Source organism: Herpailurus yagouaroundi, unplaced genomic scaffold, assembly GCF_014898765.1.
Source record: "Herpailurus yagouaroundi ecotype Mexico unplaced genomic scaffold, PumYag 213, whole genome shotgun sequence".
Lineage (NCBI taxonomy): Eukaryota > Metazoa > Chordata > Mammalia > Carnivora > Felidae > Herpailurus > Herpailurus yagouaroundi.
Genome location: NW_024412444.1, coordinates 10,561,596 through 10,581,628, shown reverse-complemented (window position 1 = coordinate 10,581,628; position 20,033 = coordinate 10,561,596). Strand labels below are relative to the sequence as shown.

The 20,033-nt window shown below is 47.8% G+C and overlaps 1 protein-coding gene across 7 annotated transcripts in view; it reads left to right on the top strand.

The window, feature by feature from the left end:
- FLNB (filamin B) overlaps positions 1 to 20,033 on the top strand; it is a 142,987-nt gene that overhangs the window by 106,215 nt on the left and 16,739 nt on the right. For 2 of the 7 annotated variants that reach the window (XM_040454656.1, XM_040454659.1), the window contains 13 exons: positions 755 to 911; positions 1,957 to 2,146; positions 3,842 to 4,089; positions 6,519 to 6,590; positions 7,306 to 7,408; positions 7,999 to 8,139; positions 11,563 to 11,691; positions 12,752 to 12,925; positions 14,103 to 14,261; positions 14,549 to 14,752; positions 15,996 to 16,148; positions 16,255 to 16,377; positions 18,930 to 19,196. In XM_040454656.1, coding sequence (XP_040310590.1) covers positions 755 to 911; positions 1,957 to 2,146; positions 3,842 to 4,089; positions 6,519 to 6,590; positions 7,306 to 7,408; positions 7,999 to 8,139; positions 11,563 to 11,691; positions 12,752 to 12,925; positions 14,103 to 14,261; positions 14,549 to 14,752; positions 15,996 to 16,148; positions 16,255 to 16,377; positions 18,930 to 19,196 — 2,120 coding nt within the window. Of the gene's footprint in view, positions 1 to 754; positions 912 to 1,956; positions 2,147 to 3,841; positions 4,090 to 6,518; positions 6,591 to 7,305; positions 7,409 to 7,998; positions 8,140 to 11,562; positions 11,692 to 12,751; positions 12,926 to 14,102; positions 14,262 to 14,548; positions 14,753 to 15,995; positions 16,149 to 16,254; positions 16,378 to 18,084; positions 18,152 to 18,929; positions 19,197 to 20,033 lie in introns of those variants that run through there. The other 5 variants (XM_040454657.1, XM_040454660.1, XM_040454658.1 and 2 more) reach the window with 3 other exon arrangements.

Below are 20,033 nucleotides of genomic sequence, written 5' to 3'. Positions count from 1 at the left end.
AAAAAAAAATTAAAAAAAAAAAGATGAAAAAATTTTGCCCATATCCCTAATATACATATAGCTCTAGGTATATAGAAATATATAATTTATTTATTTATTTATTTATTTTCAACGTTTATTTTTGGGACAGAGAGAGACAGAGCATGAACGGGGGAGGGGCAGAGAGAGAGGGAGACACAGAATCGGAAACAGGCTCCAGGCTCTGAGCCATCAGCCCAGAGCCCGACGCGGGGCTCGAACTCACGGACCGCGAGATCGTGACCTGGCTGAAATCGGATGCTTAACCGACTGCGCCACCCAGGCGCCCCGAAATATATAATTTATATATTATATTTATGTATTACTTTGTTAATAGGTAATTCACCATCTGAAGCATTCTAAAAATAGAAAAGAAGATGATAGAATATTAATTTTATTCTAATTATTTGTTCCATTATTGTCTCTTAATTCCAATATTCCCTTCCCATTTGGTAACCATTTTCTTAGCATAACAACAGTGAGTTAACCTTGTCTCCCAAATCAACTTGGGGATTAGTGTGTATCGCATGGAATGCACTCAGGGAAAGCCAGTCTGTCATATGATGGTTACATGGTTGTAAATTTCTGCTGGGTTTAAGGTACTTAAGTCACCCGCTATCTTATCTGCTATAGAAATCCCTCATTTCAAGCCCAGTCTCTGTGTAAGGGAGATAAAGATGCAGCAGGGGTTGATGGTATCCACACTGACTGGGGATATGTGTGTGTGTCTTTCAAGTCCCTTTAAGGTCAAGGTCCTTCCCACATATGATGCCAGCAAAGTGACTGCCAGTGGCCCTGGCCTCAGTTCCTATGGTGTGCCTGCCAGTCTGCCTGTGGAGTTTGCAATCGATGCCAGAGATGCCGGGGAAGGCCTGCTTGCTGTTCAGATAACGGTAACTTTGAGTTGTCTTCTAGGGTCCAACTTTATTAATAAAGACCTGATTTCCCGGCCAGGGATAAGAATAAGGTTTTAATAACCAATTTGTGGCCTGATGCAAGTGTTTGACAGTTTTGTTCTTTTTTTCCAACCAGAGAGTCAGTAATTGTGCCAGAGAACAAACAGGCTTGCCTGAGTGAGAGGTCTGAAGGGGTAGCTCCAAATACCACGTGTGGATGAATCTCATGTATTTTGATCTCTATTTTATCTGTTCCTCTGTTTTTCTTTTAAAATGTTTTCAATTACTCATCGGATTAGTTAGGACTAAGCTTTGCTGCGTATCACAATATACCCGGCAAACAAGAGTGGCTTAAACACATGGGATTATTCCCTCTGTTTAAACAAGCCGGGAGGCAAGCCACCTGGGTGCTATATGGCTCCGCAGAGAAGCAGGCTCCATCTCTCTGCTCCTGTGTCCTGACTGTGGCTTCTGCTGGAGGCCTCCTCGTGGACCACGGGCCCTCTGATGCACATGGCAGGCTGGAAGGAGGAAGAGGAGCAGCAGGGGAAAAGGGGACTTTCGAGTCAATGAGCCACTTCAAGCAGCCCTGTGTACTTCCACTTCTCTCGCATTTATTGGAACTTTGTCACAAGTCACATGGCCATACCTGGTAGCAGAGGATGCTAGGAGGTGGGAGCAGTGCACCCAGACAAGAATTGGGCACCTTTTACTAAAGAGAAAAGGGAGAGAGTGGATGTGGTGGTGCAAGTGCAGGAGCCCTCTTGTCTCCCTGTATTTCAGTGGATCCGGAGCTCAATCACTACTTGTTCACTTGACCGAAAAATTCCTAAACGTTGACCATGTCCATATGGTGTTAAAGAGATCTGTGACTCTTTCTTCTCCCTAGCCCCACCCCCCAAAAAGATTGTATTAAGCCAGTAATCCTGTCTCTTCCTGAAGAGGGGTGCAAATCAATGAGCAGAATGTGTCTCGGTTTCCCATGAATGGTTTCTGCATCTTGATGACAACATCTTAAATAGCATTTCTCTGTGATTCCCAGGACCAAGAGGGAAAGCCCAAAAGAGCCACTGTCCACGACAATAAAGATGGCACGTATGCCGTCACCTACATCCCTGACAAGACCGGACGCTATATGATTGGGGTCACCTATGGGGGGGATGACATCCCATTGTCTCCCTACCGCATCCGGGCCACACAGACAGGAGATGCCAGCAAGTGTCTGGCCACAGGTGAGTGCAGGTCAAGGTCAGGAGTGTGGGCTTTGGAGTCAGAAAGCCAAGGGCTAGCCCGTCTCTACCACTTAATAGCTACGTGATTAGGGCAGGTTGCTCAACCACCCTGAGCTTCAGTCAGACTCAGATAGAAGATCTTTCTGAGAACATTTGAATTCAAGAAACTCTTCTCAGGATCAGAGATAGTTTTGCAGGGTTATTGCAAAGATCAGATGAGGTCAGGCATGAACAATGCTTAGCACGGTGCCAGGCGCATGGAAGCTATTATTATGTTACTTTTGAAGTGGGCGCTTTGGTTGAGAGATAGTGGCTCCCATGAAAAGCTGCACATGTGTGCCTCCCTTTCATGAGTCGATGGTTTAATTATTTAAGATTTATTCAAGAGCATTTCGGGTCAGCGTTAGAGAAACGCGTTCAAGGATCTAGGTTTTTTCCTTAGCACTGGAGACTGTGCCTGTATCTCTCAGAATGTCTCCAGGAATACATTTGAGCATCATACTTCCTTCAGTTTCTAAGACATGAAGACCATCATGGACCCTTCCGTTTCTAAGAACAGCTCTTGCTACTCTGATGCTACTGCACCAGATTCCTCAACATGAATCCCCATCTCTGAGATGAAACAGATTTGCTTCTCTTTACATCACACATAGGTCCACTGTGGATGTGTTCTATTTCTCTCCCATCTTCTCTTGTTCTGAATGGGGAAAAACTTTTGGCTTTTAGAGCAAGTTGTAAACTCCTCAACTTGGCAATTTTGGGCTCAAAAATTGAGAAATTTTGAAACACTGGCCAGTCCAATTTGCCACCTCTTAGGTCTGTGCTGTGCCAGGTACAACTAGATTGCCTTTGCTAACCTGTGGGAGTGATGATACTGGGTGTGGACTTACTCCCTGCTTTCCAGGCCCTATTCCCTCCTTTGCTGGGGCGGGATCCTGAGCAGAATATTCTCAGCCTGGGGGCTCTCGGAGGCCACAGTTCTCTGTCTGTCATTCAAGGCCTTCCACAAATTGGCCCCAGGCTTCCTTCTACTACTCACTGTCTGAGCAACATGTTCGTAGCACTCCCTGTTGCTTCTACACACTTGGAGGGTGTTTTAAATTGTTTTGCCAATGTGCTTTTAGTTCACTCTTCTACACTTCCTGATATGTGGATCCTGTATGAAGGGGTGCCACAAGTCAGACAGATGGAGACTAGTCATGGTTTGGAGACAGAGGTTCTATGTCTCCCCTAGCCAAGAGTACCTGTCCTTCAGAATTCAGCCATTCCCCTTATCTCAAAAAGCCCTTTGTCAATGTGGCAACCCTGGGATATACATTCTTAGGACTTTATTTATAGAGATGTACTACAGGACTCTTCTCTGAAGAACAATTGATAATTTTTTCTGCACTTAGCTCCTCCTCCGCGTTTCCACAATACATTGAGCTGTCATTCCTGGTGCCTGGCCTACATCTGCCTGCCTGTTAGGTTAGGAACGTCTTGAGAGCAGGGACTGTGTTTGGATCACTTTGGTGTGTACCTTGCCCTTAAGAAAATGCCCAGTATATATTTGTTTAGGGAAGTTGACCGTCATCCCCATACCCTTGAATGCTTGAACCTTGAGTCACCCACATGAATGTGAGATTTGTTCTCGGGCCTCCAGGGCCCTTGTCTACAGGTAGAGCTTCCATTTTCTTCCCCTGAACTTTTCTACAGGTCCTGGAATCGCCTCCACTGTGAAAACCGGCGAGGAAGTAGGCTTTGTGGTTGATGCCAAGACCGCTGGGAAGGGGAAAGTGACCTGCACGGTTCTGACCCCAGACGGCACCGAGGCTGAGGCCGATGTCATCGAGAACGAGGATGGCACCTACGACATCTTCTACACGGCTGCCAAGCCAGGCACCTATGTGATCTATGTGCGCTTTGGCGGCGTTGATATTCCCAACAGCCCCTTCACTGTCATGGTAAGGAAAATTCCTTCCCTAGAGCACTCTGCTAGGATAGAAATAGTAACAGCTGCCATTCGTTAAATCCTGGCTAGAACATCCCCTTCCAGTTTTTTTTCTTCAAAAAATTTTTCTTAAGCAGTCATGACCTTATAGAGTCCTAGAATAATCTCTAGAAATCCAGAGACCCTTGGCTCTAAGAGTTTTTAAGGAACCTTATTGGCCACCAAAGTATCTGTCATGCTAAGGGTCTTAAGCAATATCCTGGCCTAAGCCCAGCTCAGAAAGATACACTTTGACAAAAAATGTTTGTAAGTAAAACATCACATTTTTTATTCTGCTTATTCTCCTCCTTCCTCCTCCCTCATCTCCACGGCCTTGAGGAGAGAGGTTCCTGATGCCGTTATGTCTGCAGACTTGACTTGTATCCCAGGACACAAAGTACCTCCAGTTTTGTTTTGGAAAGATTCAGATTTTGCATAGGTGTGGGAAATAGCATGTCTTTTGAATAGTAACACCTGGTGCAAAGGGAAACCATTATGTGGGCCTCTGGGCCAGAGAATAGTGAGGTTCTTTAATTTTCCGCGAGTGACTTTTGGACCTTCCTCTGATTATGAAGGTTCTTCAGCCAAGAAAAGATTAGAAATCTCATTTGACCTTCAGAAAACCAAGCATTGTTGGCCCTTTTGCAGGTGAGGTATAGGAACAAGGCTCAGGCTCAAGTTCACTGAGCCCAGAGTGCCTGCTGTGGACAGCCACCAGGTGCTATGGGTCTCCCCTTACACAGTGTCCTTTGATGCCATGGGCAACAGCGGTGCTCAACCACAAAGTTCTTATAAGGCCTCTGTGACTTGGCCCCACACAGCCTGTGAAGCCGCTTCTCACGATTTCACTTTATGTAGCGATAGAGAAGAGACTACATTCCAAAGAGAAGGCCATGCCTCCCATCCAAACAGTCTGTAATCTATTGCAGCCCTTTTTCCCCCTTTCCGTAGATATTTGTTTATCTGTAAACATTCTGCCAAGAATCTGGAGGCTCCTTTTTGTCTCAAGGATGTAAACCCTTGTCAACTTTGAGCCTGTTCATTTGGGAGTGTTTTTCTCCTTCAATAGAAGAGGGTGAAAAGAAATGCAGCTAGAGAGTTTATATCCTTATTTCCAGAGAAGGGCCCCAGTTACAGTTTTAAGAATCCGTTTTAGCCTGTAGCGGGTTTTATCTGGTGAATTAGAATATATAGGCATCATGGAAGAGTGGTCCCCGGGCCTTGCTGGTGCAATGAGCTAGGCAGAAAAGGGCAGTCACCCACAGTACCTGGTTTGGGTCTTTATTCTCCTGTTCCAAGCTTTCTCCAGCCTTACCTAGATAGACTTTCTTTGTATGTGGATTCCCTGCCTCTCTCTACAGACTTGTGGCCAAAAGGACATGAACACACAGTACTGCCTTCACAGCTCATGTATCAGGGAGGCCCAGCAGGCTGGTTCAGTTAAATACATCATGAAGCCAGCTTATCTGCTCATCACTGTTGAGAATGGATTGAAGGCCATAGCGTGGCCATTGAAAGATCGTCCTCCTGGCCAATTTGCCCCTGCATGGCCCCACGGTATAAGAGAGCCCTAGAAGATGGGGAGAGAGCTGTTTCAAAAATTGAAGCCTTTTTAAATGAAGTCCCCTTTCCGCAGATGCCAAAATACAAAGGAGTAAATGCAGGCATGTAGGCCTTCCTCCAGGGGGTGGCTTTCCAGTTCGTTGTTGACTGTGGTAAAAGATGATCCCTCCCTTATCAGGTCGATTGGAACATGAAGTCTGTGGTTTGAAGCAAAAATGAGCTTATAAAGACTTTTAACACATTAAGACCATGGACCCTTACCAAATAACAGGAGACCACTTTTCCAGTTTCATGCCACAGAAGTGACTAGTGTTCATTTTTCCCATTTGCACAACACACACATCAACTTCATGCGTGGGGTCACATCATACACATTGCTTTGTAACTTGCTTCCGTCCCTCAGGGTGTCATACGTACCCTTCCACATTAATTCATCAGACTTGGTAGCTTCTTCAGGTGTACAGGTTTACATAATTTACTTACCTGACTCCCTGCCAGTTGGACGTTTTAGGTTAGGTCATGTTCTCATGACCATCAACAGCTGTGGTAAAACGCCTTGCATACATCACTTACCTGTGGACTTGCCTGCTAGCATGTCGATAGGCCTGCTTCATAGAGGTGGGATCATGGGTTCAAAGGGCATGTGGATTTGACCTTTGAAGAAAGGATCCCACTCGCTCTCCACAAGGGGAGAAAGAATGTAGGCTCCCGCTGGAGGGAGTGGCTCCTTGCTATGCAAGACGGAGCAGATGGGGAGGAAGCCAGCCTCAGGTTGTAGCATCTAAGTAGCAATGTCCCTTCAATGTGATTCCCAACTAATCTCCATTTGCCACTGACCAGGCCACAGATGGGGAAGTCGAGGCCGTGGAGGAGGCACCGGTAAATGCATGTTCCCCCGGATTCAGGCCCTGGGTACACTTTTTTTTTTTCTCCTTTTTGCGTTTCTGTGTTTACTCAGCCTTCATTTCAGAAAAGCTGCAGCCTGCTTCTGGGGATTGCTTCAGCCCTCTGGGTGTCCTGGTCATTGGTTTGTCCCCCACTGATCAGTCCGTCACAATGATCCCCGCTTCCTCTGTAATGAGACCCACCCGTGTCATCGTATGCGCTCCACGAATCTCCAGCCGTCATGTCTGTGATCACGCTCGGTGTAGCCTGTCTCCGCGGTTCAGAGAAAGATGGGCCATCCTCAAGCCCTCCTGCTGACTCTCAGCCGCCACTAGCACATTTGGTTTCTGTTCACGGGGAAAGCCACCCGCTGCTACTTTCTGCCACTTAAAACGCACCTTCTTTTCCAGGCCACAAGCAACTAAACCTTTCCAGGTGGAGCCTCTTGGGACTCAGACATTGCTGTCTCTTACTTTTCCACTGTCCCGTGAGCACTGCTGGGAATTTTACAAGCAAACTGCCTAGTGATTTTTAGCAATTGGTCAGCATGACTTCTCCAGTCCTTCAGGTCCTGCTCTGGCCCTGGGGGCAGCTAGACTAAGCGCGTCCTGTACGGGCAGCCATGTCCCCACACCCCGGCTGCACTAGCTTGCAAAATTCCCAGTTGCTCTCTGCCCTCTGCTGTTTCATTGGCCCACACGGTTGTCCAGTTTACCCAGTGACCACTGCTTCCTGTTTTTAGGTAACCGAAGAGGCCTATGTCCCAGTGAGTGACATGAACGGCCTGGGCTTTAAGCCTTTCGACTTGGTCATTCCATTTGCGGTCAGAAAAGGAGAAATCACCGGTAAGCACTGTCATGAAAGCCGCTTTGTTCTCACTCGCTTGCACTAGCTTTCCAGAAGGGTGCCTGGGAGGTGGTTCCACCTGTCCCCGACACCTGGGGTCCTGAACCTAGCACCCCTGTTTCTTGCTGTGGGGGATCAGTCCATGAGCCCCTGAGATTACGACTGTTGGGTTCCTGTCCCTCCTTTTTTCCTGCCTTCTCTTTTTCTTGCACCTTTCCAGATATGACATTGACACTGAAGCCTATTGTACAAGAGTTTCTTTCTCTTCTAGCCTCCTTTTAATGCCTCATTCTCTTTGAGTTGATACTCTGCTAATTCTCCTGGCCTTGTGGTCTTTTCTAGTCTTGTGTGAGCTTCTCATTTGTCAGAACAAAAGTAAAAAACTCTTTACTTGAGTTGCCTGCTGCATTTGTAGAAGAAAAAGGGAACAAAATAAAGGCAAACGTGTCTGTTTTCCCATTGTGGATCTTGGATGCTTCAGGCAGCAGTGAGTGCTCTTGCCTCTGAAGGCCACCTGGGCCTTTGTGCTCAGCTTCTCCGGGGGAAGCCCCTGGTGGGCTCATGGCTCTCTCTTCCTGTGTTCTAACAGGAGAGGTCCACATGCCTTCTGGGAAGACGGCCACGCCTGAGATTGTGGACAACAAGGACGGCACAGTCACCGTCAGATACGCCCCCACTGAAGTCGGGCTGCATGAGATGCACATCAAATACATGGGCAGCCACATCCCTGGTGAGTCAGGCTCGGCACCTTGGCCAGCACTCCCTGCAGGACAACAAGACTTGGGCCTGAATGTCTGGGAGGTTTGCAGAGACGTTCAGTTGGCTGCTATGTGGGAAACAGTTCTCGGTGGGCAGAATCGGGAAGGCAGTGTCGGTGTCCCTGTGAAACCAAACAGCCCGTGACCCCAGCAGATCCAGCCACTCTCCAGAAGGGACAATGCAGCTAAGCATCCTGGGTCACAGTTCAGGCCCTTAGCTTCATGATTGTCTTTGTCACTATGCCGAGTGTGGCCACAGGGTGAGCTGGGAGAAAAATGTGAGGCGCACGAAGGGACTTTCCAGCCTGGCCTACAGAGCCCTATGGAGTGTGGGGTTTGGGGGCGGGAGAGAGAACAAGCTGCTTTATGTTCACAGTGCCCTTGACAAGGAAATTCAGCTCAGATTTTGTGTCCATCAACCAGCACAGTGTTATTCTTGTTTTTTTTTTTTTTTTAAATTGTTCAAATGGTTCTCTATTTTTAAATTTAATATTTTGAGTAGGCAACATCTCCACATAGTTTAAAAAATGATGTGGGGAAAAGTTTCCTTCCCACCTGTATCGCCACCTGACCTCTCCTTGAACCTGACTACTGTTAATTTTTTATGTTGGATATCAGAACATTTTTAAGACTCTATAAACAAAGGGGAAATACAGATTCTTTTCAAAAAAAAATTTTTTTTAACATCTATTTATTTTTGAGAGACAGAGAGCATAAGTGGGGGAGGGGCAGAGAGAGAAGGAGACACAGAATCCAAAGCAGGCTCCAGGCTCTGAGCAAGCTGTCAGCACAGAGCCCGACACGGGGCTCGAACCCCCGAACCACGAGATCATGACAGCTAAAGTTGGATGCTCAACCAACTAAGCCACCCAGGTGCCCCTAAATTTTTGTTAGTGTTATTTATTTATCTTGAGAGAGAGAGAGCACAAGTGGGGGAGGGAAAGAGATTGAATCCCAAGCAGGCTCTGCACAGTCAGCACAGAGCCTGGTGCGGGGCCTGAACTCAGGACCCATGAGATCATGACCTGAGCCTAAATCAAGAGTCGGACGTTTAACTGACTGAGCCACCCAGATGCCCCAGGAAATATAGATTCTTTAGCCCTTTCCCACTTATGCATAAATAGTAGCATACACTACACATGGCTCTGACCTTGCCCTTTCCAGTCTAACTGTATATCCAGGAGAGTTTTGCGTGTCCTAATGATAGAGCATGTCTCACTGTTTGGATAAACCGTGATAGATTTCACCCTTCCCCCCATTGGAGAACATTCAGGTTCTTCTCTCCCTTTTGCTGTCGCTAGTCAGGCTGCAATGAATGGCCTTTATTCCATCATTTCACTCTCATGAAGGTATATCTGTGAGATTTAGTTCCCAGGGTAGGAATTGCTGGGCACAGGTATAGACATCTATCATTTTGATCGATCTTGCCAAATTGCCCTTCAGTGGGGCTCCCCCAATTCAGACACCCACCAGCAATGTAGACCAGCACCTGCTTTTCCACCAGTTTGCCAGTAGAATAATAGGCTGTCAGATTTTTGGATCTTGGCCACACTGACAGTTCAAAAACCAGTATCTTTGTGTTGCTTTATTTGTATTTCCCTTGTGAATGAGAGTGAGCAACTTTCTGTATGTTTAAGGACTATTTATATTTTTCTGTGAACTGAGCACTTATTTCCTTGGCCAGGTTTTTCCATTTGGCCATTGGCCAATATTCTGTATTGGCTTTGTCATAACAGTTTCTGAGAGCAAATTAAATATTGGAGAGATTAGCCCTCTGTGATAGAAGTTAACAAATATTTTTCCCAGCTTGATATGTTTGTTGTGGTTCATGCATACATGTGTGCATAATGTTCGTTTAAAGTGAAAACATATTATCTACTTTTATCTAAATATTCTAAAGATGCAGATGTAGAGAAAGTAAAAAAATGTCTTCTCCCATTCCCTTCTACTTCCACTGCTGGGGTGTGTATCTTTCCAGATGTTTCTCTCTGTGCCTACCTACATGCATACATAAATTTGTTCTTCCAAGGAAATGAGATAATGGCATTAATATTATATAGCAACTTGCCTTTTTCTCTTTTTTATTTTTATTTTTAGAGAGTATGAGAGAGCATGAGCAGGGGATAGAGGCAGAGGCGGGGTCGAGGGAGAGAGAGAGAGAGAGAGAGAGAGAGAGAGAGAGAGAAAATCTGAAGCAGGAACTCAGCACAAGCCCTACACAAGATTTGATCCCATGACCCTGGGTTCATGACCTAAGCTGAAATCAAGAGTCGGATACTTAACCAACTGAACCACCCAGGCGCCCTTCCTTTTCCTCTTTATAATGAGACACATTATAGATAATCTCTCAAGTATAATATACACAGATCTCCCTCATTGTTTGTTTTTTTTAATGTTTATTTTTGTGAGAGAGAGAGAGCCCGCTCATGCACACACATCCATGGGGGAGGGGCAGAGAGAAGGAGAGAGAGAATCCTAAGCAGGCTCTGTGTTGTCAGGACAGAGCCCAACATGGGACTCAATCCCATGACCCTGGGATCATGACCTGATCTGAAATCAAGAGTTGGACACTTAACTGACTAAGCCACCCAGGCGCCCCATTCCTCATTGTTTTTAATGAACTGCACAAGTAGACCAATGTTTATTTAACTGACCCCCTATTGTTGGACACTGCAGCCTTTTCCTAATTTGGATCTGGGCACTGTGGAAATGAAGTTCTTGTACAGGACTGGGAGCAGGGTGGGGAGAAACATTTCTAGGGATACATTCCTAGGGGCCTCACGGGGCCTTATATTTTGAAAGCATGGTAAATGGTCTTCCCAAAAGACCTTTCCAGTTGTGTTCCCTCCAGTAGTGGGTCATTTTTCCACATGGCCAGATGTTTCCTCCTTATTGGTTAAGTTGAGCTGCACTGCCCTGCTTGGGCCCCCCTCTAGACTGGAGCAACCTTGGGATTGTTTTTCTTGTGCAGTGATTGAAAAAACGGCAGCGAGTAGACCTGTTGGGTGTCCCAGCATGGTGAACTCTACTGGAGTCTCCTTTTTTTAAATTTTTTTTAATGTTTATTTATCTTTGAGAGGCAGAGCGAGAGTGAGGGAGGGGCAGAGAGAGAGAGGGAGACAGAATTTGAAGCAGGCTCCAGGCTCTGAGCTGTCAGCACAGAGCACGACACAGGACTCAAACTCACGAACTATGAGATCATGACCTGAGCTGAAGTCGGACGCTTAACCAACTGAGCCACCCAGGTGCCCCTGGAGTTTCCTTTCAATTTCTGCCTCTGTGTAGGAGATACCAGCCTTGCTTGCTATTAGGTGAATGTTAAGACACTGGTTGTCCAAGGTATGCATTTGTCCCTCCATGAGTCCCCCTCAATTTTGTGTTCTTTGCAAACCCAGAGAGCCCGCTCCAGTTCTACGTGAACTACCCGAACAGTGGAAGTGTTTCTGCATACGGTCCAGGCCTGGTGTATGGAGTGGCCAACAAAACTGCCACCTTCACCATCGTCACCGAGGATGCAGGAGAAGGTACTATGTGGTTATGTGGTTTTATGCTTCTGGCCATCCATTTGGAGAGTTAGGTGGACACATTTCCAGGGTAGCTTTTGTTTGTTTGTTTGTTTGTTTGTTTGTTTGTTTTTGGGAGGGGAGAGAGAGAGCATTAAGGAGCAGGGGAGGGGCAGAGAGGAGGTAGAGAGAGAGAGAATCTCAAGCAGGCTCCTTGCTGTTAGTGTGGAGCCCACCACGGGGCTCAACCTCACAAACTGTGAAATCATGACCTGAGCCAAAATCAAGAGTCAGATGATTAACCAACTGAGCCACCCAGGTGCCCCGTTTTTCATAAATGTCTTGTGTACAGCTGCTCTGTCTTACCCAAAACAGAACTTCTGAAGTCCTCTATGTTCTGATCGAAATCAGATTGATTATATGAAATGTTTGATGTGACTTGCCTGAAATTTAAGCATGTTTTGGGAAAATGATGGTTTTGCATTTGTTCTATCTTGCACACGTACAAATATCAAGTGGACTGACTACATGTGTTACCGCCCATTCCAGATAAAGCTCTATGCCTATGACCATTGTCATCGTGGAGACTTCTAAATTTGTGATTCTTTTTTTTTTTTTTAAGATTTTATATTTAAGTAATCTCAACACCTGATGCAGGGCTCAAACTCACACCCCTTAGATCAAGAGTCACACGCTGCACCTACTGAGCCAGCCAGGCGCCCACCCAGGGATTTTCAGGATGGCATCCAGTGCCCAACCAACAGGGCTGTGTGTGTGTGACTCTCCCATACGCATGATTGGTGTGTAGGATGCTATTCCTTTCACGTCCCAAATATCCTTAAGAATAGAGAGAACTTCAGGGTCGTTTGTAGTGAAGAAATCAGATGGTGGAGTGTCTTTCCAGTGGACAATTTTACCACGTGAACTGCTTTGTTCTGATGTGCCCCTGGCCTGTGGCTCCTGTGGCGTGTGTCAGTCTGTTGTTCCTCACATGGGGACTGCCCTGGATGAGGTGTGATCCCTGTTGAAACAAGGAATCTGTGTCTCCCTAAAGGTTCTCCTTCCTTCCTCCCATCCACAGGGGGCCTAGACTTGGCTATCGAGGGACCTTCAAAGGCCGAAATCAGCTGCATTGACAACAAAGATGGGACATGCACAGTGACCTACCTGCCCACCCTGCCAGGTGACTATAGCATCCTGGTCAAGTACAATGACAAGCACATCCCTGGCAGCCCCTTCACGGCCAAGATCACAGGTAAGGTCACCTGGCTTGCCGGGGGGCTTCCTGGAGGTATGGGGAAGTATAGCTGCCCTAACAGCCTCTCTCCCCATCAGACCAGCAACAGGAGGCTAGGCCTCTACATGGAGGTTTCACACAGACTCCTTAGGAAGGAATTGGGGTGTAAAATCACCGTTGGGTTGGCCTAATTCCTCCCTTACCTGGTAATCCAAGGAAAACCAAGCAGTGCCATTCGGAGGGCACTTTTTTTGTGCCAGTCTGACTGCAGCCTGCAAATAGCAGGCCCTCAGATAGAGGCATTCAGATACCTATTACATGGCTACATGGACCCAAAGATGCCCTTCAGCATCACTACTAGATAGATTTTCTCTCCATTTTACAGATGGAAAAACTGACGCTTGGAGAGACAGTGGCTTAGCCAAATTCAGACATGGGTATTCTGGGATTCAGATACACGTTATCTGATTCAAAGCCCACACTCCTAATGTCTGTTGTGCTGGCTGTGTTCATATCACGCTATCAGTGGGTTAAAAAGGAGATATGAGGGGGCACCTGGGTGGCTCAGTCAGTTAAGCTTCCGACTTCGGCTCAGGTCATGATCTCACGGTTTGTGAGTTCGAGCCTTGCGTTGGGCTCTGGGCTGACAGCTCGGAGCCTGGAGCCTGCTTCAGATTCTGTGTCTCCCTCTCTCTCTGCCCTTCTACTGCTCTCTCTCTCTCTCTCTCTCTCTCTCTCTCTCTCTGTCTCTCTCTCAAGAATAAATATAACAAACATTAAAAAAATATTTTAAAAAACATTTAAAAAGGAGATAGGAAAAATGAGGTTCTTATCCCTAAGTTGTTTAGACCTGTCAGTCAGCAGTCTTGTGTGGAAGATGATGAGTACTCACCTGAAGAATGCCCGAGACAATGGCAGACAGGTGACAGGTGCCTCCCACTGGCAAAGACTCCTTTAAAAAGTGGTCTGAGAAGACTCAAATTTCCAGTGCCTGCCAGTTCCCTTTAACCAGACATGATTAGCAATCATTCATTGTTGGTTAGGTCTGCTTATTGTTCAAGACAGGTCTTTTCAATTAACTTTCGGTAATTAATTCTCACCTGATCATCTGTAAATGGCATGTGGAATGAGGGCTCCAGAGAGCTGGGGAGACCCACATGTAACAAGAGCCGCATTTGGGGGGGCTGTTTCCCAGATGACAGCAGACGGTGCTCTCAGGTAAAGCTGGGCTCTGCTGCCGACTTCCTGCTTGACATCAGCGAGACCGACCTCAGCACCCTGACGGCCAGCATTAAGGCCCCATCTGGCCGTGACGAGCCCTGTCTCCTGAAGAGGCTGCCCAACAACCACATCGGTGAGCCCAGGCCACCTTCCTGGCTGGAGCTGGGTGGGAGATGGGCATTCCCCCAGTCCGGTCCTGGGCAACTGGTAGCACCTTAGAGTATGAGGTGATAAACCTTCTGGGTCACACGTGATAACAGTCTGAGTGCGATTCTGCATGGCGATGTCAACCACGCTCTTGGATGCTGGCGAGTCAGGAGGGAAGTCCTGCTTCCCTTCTTGTGAGTGTGTCTCCTTCCCCCCTCCTCTCCTTCATCCTGTTCTCCCACCTTACAAACCCGAAGCTTTGCTCTGGTACAGGCATCTCCTTCATCCCCCGGGAGGTGGGTGAACACCTGGTCAGCATCAAGAAGAACGGCAGCCACGTGGCCAACAGCCCTGTGTCCATCATGGTGGTCCAGTCTGAGATCGGTGACGCACGCAGAGCCAAAGTCTATGGCCGTGGCCTGTCAGAGGGCCGGACTTTCGAAATGTCTGAATTCATCGTGGACACAAGGGATGCGGGTATGTGGGGATGCTCCCAGGAAAAGGCCCAGAGCTCACGGGAGTGATCTTTTTGCTTCTTTTCGTTTTTCCATCCTACCATCTTCCTTTTCTTTCTTAGCATCTCTCTAACTGTATGTAGGTCCTTATATGTGCGTTATCATTTAAGTCCCATGAGCCTCAGTGAAGTGGGAATTATATGCATTTTCTAGATGAAGAAACAGGCTTCTAAGAGTTAACAGCCCATCTCCTTCTGGCATTTGGATCCAGAGTCAAAACAGTTCACAGATCTCTGTCATTATGTGTACTCCCGCCATTCTCTGCAGCTTTTCCAGGGTCTCCTCGACTCAGCCCAAGCAAAGGAGGTTGGTCCAGCTGGCCAAGATTGTGTCAGCTGAGGGATGCTTTCGTGGAAATATGGAATCTCTTCCTGTTCCCTCTTTAAAATGGTTTGAATTTGGTTGGCCCTCTCCAAACTATGCCACATGACAGTATCTTCATTTTCTGCCTTCTTGAGTGATGGTCACATTGGTGACTTCTAGACAAAGTCACAGTCCCACGGAAGAGGCTAGAGACTTTCTGGTCCTGGTGAGTTGATGCTCCTTGTTGTTTCTTCAGGTTGTTAACCTTCAGATCTGCTGTCTTAATGGTTCCCTGGCTGGACATCTGAGGCACCTTGGGAGCAGTTTAAAAATTCAAATGGTCAGGCATACAGCCGGTGATTAATACATGCCGTTCTTGGAGGCGTGTGGCCAGAGTGGCTTTCCCAGTGGCTTCTGTGGGACAGGTGCTCTGTGGGATATTAATAGATACCCTTGAGAGGCTGCAGGTGGCTGAGCCAGTTGAGCGTCAGACGCTTAGTTTCAGCTCAGGTCATGATCCCAGGGTCATGGGCTCGAGCCCCCATGTCAGGCTCTGAACATGGAGCCTGTTTAAGTTCTCTCTCTCTCTCTTGCTTCCTCTCTCCTTGCTACCCACCCCTCTCCCTTGCTTGCTCACTCTCTCTAAAAAAAATTAAAAAATTAAATGGATATCATTGAGAAAAGAGTTCTATGGTCAAAGCCACGCTCAGCAGGGTTTTTCACTACAGGATTTCTCAGAGCTTTTAACCTGCTCCTCTGTCTGGGGCTGCCTACGTTACTGTCTTTCTGACATCTGGAAATAGCGGTTCTCATTTCCAGAGCCTGATGTCCTTGCTGCATGCATGGAGCCCCCTACCCCCAGTGAGTTGCAGTCCCATCAGCTCTGGGCCACGGTGTTGCAGGTTATGGTGGCATATCCTTGGCTGTGGAAGGCCCCAGCAAAGTGGACATCCAGACAGAGGACCTGGAAGATGGCACCTGCAAGGTCTCCTACTTCCCCACTGTGCCTGGGGTTTACATCGTCTCCACCAAGTTTGCTGATGAGCACGTGCCTGGTGAGTCTGGTCCCCTCTGCCCTCCCCGTCTGACACCTAGGTTTTCTGTAAATGCTGTGCCTCAGCCTATCTGGGCTGCTCACAAGGGTCTTCTTGGTTCTTGCAGGGAGCCCGTTTACCGTGAAGATCAGCGGAGAGGGAAGAGTCAAGGAGAGCATCACCCGTACCAGTCGGGCCCCGTCTGTCGCCACTGTCGGAAGCATCTGTGACCTGAACCTGAAAATCCCAGGTGAGTATGAGTTGTTTAGGGGTCAGGGCGGTAGGCGCCACTAGAAACCACGTCCGGGTGTGACCTAACACATACTAAGTCCTCTATGGGTGACTGCTTTTAAGTAAGTAAGTATTGTATTTATTTATATTTTTAATACTGTTTTTACAGAGCCCCACCTGAGAAAAAAAATCTGCTTACCTGCCACCTTTTTGCTCTTCTGAATGAAAATAGCTTTACTGTGTCACATGGGGGGAAGATACATAAGCTTTTAGATTTGAATTTACTCTCTGTCGAAGAGAGTCAGGTCAGTGAGAGAATTGACCCTGCTGATGCCAATATTTGGAAGTATTTCAGAAGTGTCAGCCTTATGGCATCCTCCCAAAGTTAGTTCTTCCCTTCCATCCCTAAAATGAGAGTGGAGACTGGGTGGGTGGGCCACATTCAGCCCTTTGGCCGTGAACTGTGTAAACAGACACTTCAGTCTGTCTGAATGTGGCCTGGGGTTCCTTCTATAAAGAGACGTCACTGTGAGTGCAGATTCTGAGGGTCTTCTGCCCAGAGGCTGGCACACACTATATTGTTGGACAGATCCTGTGGCACGGAATATCTATAGAGTCTTCATGAAGACTCATGAAGCTCATGGTGTGATCTGGAGAGGGGGCCGTTTCTCCTACACTGCATTTCCCCTTTTTCCGAACTTGTCCCATGTCTACTTACCTTGCCTTCTGAGCAGTCATTGGCGGGTGGCAGGTTCTTCCTAGGCAGAGGCACAGTCGTCACATGAGAATATGGGGAAAGCCTCATTGCTGCAGTGTCCACACAGAATCACTTATTAGAGCTAATGCCTTGTGATCGCGAAAAGTTCACATGTTCAAAAACGAGGAAAGTAAGTGTCACCTCATCCCCCAACAGCCGGGGGGATGGGGCGGTTGAGGTTCACATCTGAGGCCCGGAGCTGAACCCTGATTGCCTCCAGCCTCATGAACACATGGGGTCAGTTTCAGATCACACTTGTGTCCTTGTTACACACCATAGTCCACGTCAAAAAAGATACTTCCATATTTTTAGTGAGTACATGAGATTTCATTCCATGTCCAGATGCACCATCCTTCATCATATAGTCCTATTCCAAGTACACTCTTTTCCATCCCTGGGTTCTAACAATTGGCGCTCTGGAACGAACGTCCTCCACCGTGTGCTCAGGCTACCTTCATGTCGGATGGATGTCCCAGCGTGGGACTACTGGTCTGATGTGTTTCAAAAACTGCTACACCTTGGCAGACTGCCCTCCAGAAAAAGGATCAGTACCCGTTTATCCATTCCCCCACCAGCACTGGGCACAGTGTTTGGTTCCCACTTTGGTCATTCTGATGGAAAATAAGGGGTCCAGTTTCCAGCTTCATTTCTTGGGTCACTAGGGACATGGACTGTGTTTTCATTTGCTTTACATTTCTCGTTGTGCAAATCAGCTGCTTCTTCCCTTTGTCTGTTTCCTGAGGAACTAGTGTGGTCGATTACTCTATCTAAAGACTCTCTGGCTCAGTTCCTATTTGCTGTGATCAGCTACTTGGTACCAGATGACTCTGGATGAGAGTCACTCTTCCTCTCATTATCTAAATGGTCCCCTGTTGTCAGAGGACAGCTCACCAACTTCCAGATGTCTTCCAGACCCAGGCCATGTGGGGTGACCCTCTCCTCAACCCCCCTTCCTTTCTCTGTCCTCAGGGCTCAAAGTCATGGCTGCTCAGCCCAGATCCTGTAGGGCTGGCGAGCGCGCTTCATGTGGCTCTAGGTGATGGCATTACTTGGTCACCCAGCATGCGGTGTACCTGTCTCCACCACGTCAGTGCAGGCACAGTCACTGGCATGGCATGAGCACGTGTCAGGTGCAGCAGACGTGGTCTGCTTCCCAATGTTGGTGACCTGAGACGTCACTTTCTGAAAGCACGGCCTCTGGTATTTGATTTGCTCAAAGCTTTGCTCACGCATGGTTTCCCTTTGCCGTTGTGACCAACAGGTGTTCACCTTTTTTCTCTAAATGCATTTTTGTCTTGTTGCCTAAAAGAAATGCCAAAGCTTCTCGAAAGTACGGGGTGATGTGTCTGGAGTTTTCTACCCTTACCCATCTATGGAGAAGAGCCTCTATAAGCATGCTAGATGGCCACATACCACATTTGGCTTAGAAACATCTGAGCTATTGTAGTTTTTATTTACATGCTGTAACTGTCAGCCCCAGACTCTGGTTTGAAACTGCCATGTGGAATTAGCTCCAGCCAGGAAGACTGTAAAAGTACTTGGTGGGGCAGAAAGTGTCACTGTCCCTAGAATGTTCTCTGCACTGGGTGGCCAGAGGGGCCCTACTGCCTCCATGCTGGCCACAGCCTCCCAGGATTTGAGGGAGACTGGAGGGTAGGTATCCCGGCTGAATGGGAAAAAGCCTGAGCATCCCACACCCCTGGGCTGCACCCGCCTTGCCAACCTCTGCTGCCTGTCCTGCATGTCCTGCTCTGTGTTGGTCCCTCACCCTAACCCTGCTCTCTCTACCTCCCCAAACTCCTGCCCCCTTTCAGAAATTGACAGCAGTGACATGTCGGCCCATGTCACCAGCCCCTCTGGCCGCGTGACCGAGGCAGAGATTGTGTCCATGGGGAAGAACTCGCACTGCGTCCGGTTTGTGCCCCAGGAGATGGGTGTTCACACAGTCAGCGTCAAGTACCGCGGCCAGCATGTGACCGGCAGCCCTTTCCAGTTCACGGTGGGGCCACTCGGCGAGGGGGGCGCCCACAAGGTCCGTGCGGGAGGCCCCGGCCTGGAGAGAGGAGAAGCAGGTGTCCCAGGTGAGCATTCGGGCAGGCTTTTTACTTGGGTAGAAGACAAGGGGCCTGGCGGTGTCAGCACCCCACACCCTTCACCCTATTCCAGAGAAAGACTCAGTGTATGTGATTCCGATGGTGGTTGTTAAGGGGCATTCTTTAAAACAAGGCTTCTGTAGGGGCGCCTGGGTGGCTCAGTTGGTTAAGCATCCGACTTTGGCTCAGGTCATGATCTCACAGTTCATGGGTTCGAGCCCCACGTCAGGCTCTGTGCTGACAGCTCAGAGCCTGGACCCTGCTTTGGACTCTGTGTCTCTCTCTCTCTCTGCTCCTCCCCCACTCACGCTCTGTCTGTCTCTCTCTCTCAAAAATAAATAAACATTAAAAAAAATTTTTTTTAAACAAGGCTTCTGTGGCTAAACATGTTTGGGAATGGCTCGCTGACCCAAAGCTAAACAAGTTTCTCACGGGGGCACTCCTCAGAGCCTATATCATGACTGAGTGTGTGGGCGTCGGAGTGAGGAGCAGACTGACGAAGCTCTTTGTAGAGCATCCTTCAACACTAACATTCCGTGGAACACACTAGAATTCTACAAAACCTATTGTAGTGGTGGTTGCTGGCGGGAAGATCTACAGGGACAAAAACGGAACATTCTCATCTTTTTCTGCCTTAGTTGGTGTGTTCAAAGATGTCTCGTTTCTTATGAACTTAATGTTTTCATGGATGGTGCTTGGGAAACATCAGTGATTCCTTCCCTTAGGGCCCTGCTTGGGGTTAAAGAAAAAGACAGCAAATGTAACCCAGCATCGTTTGAGCAAGAGGGCCTATCTGGGGCTCAGTCACTAACCAGGTGTTTCTTT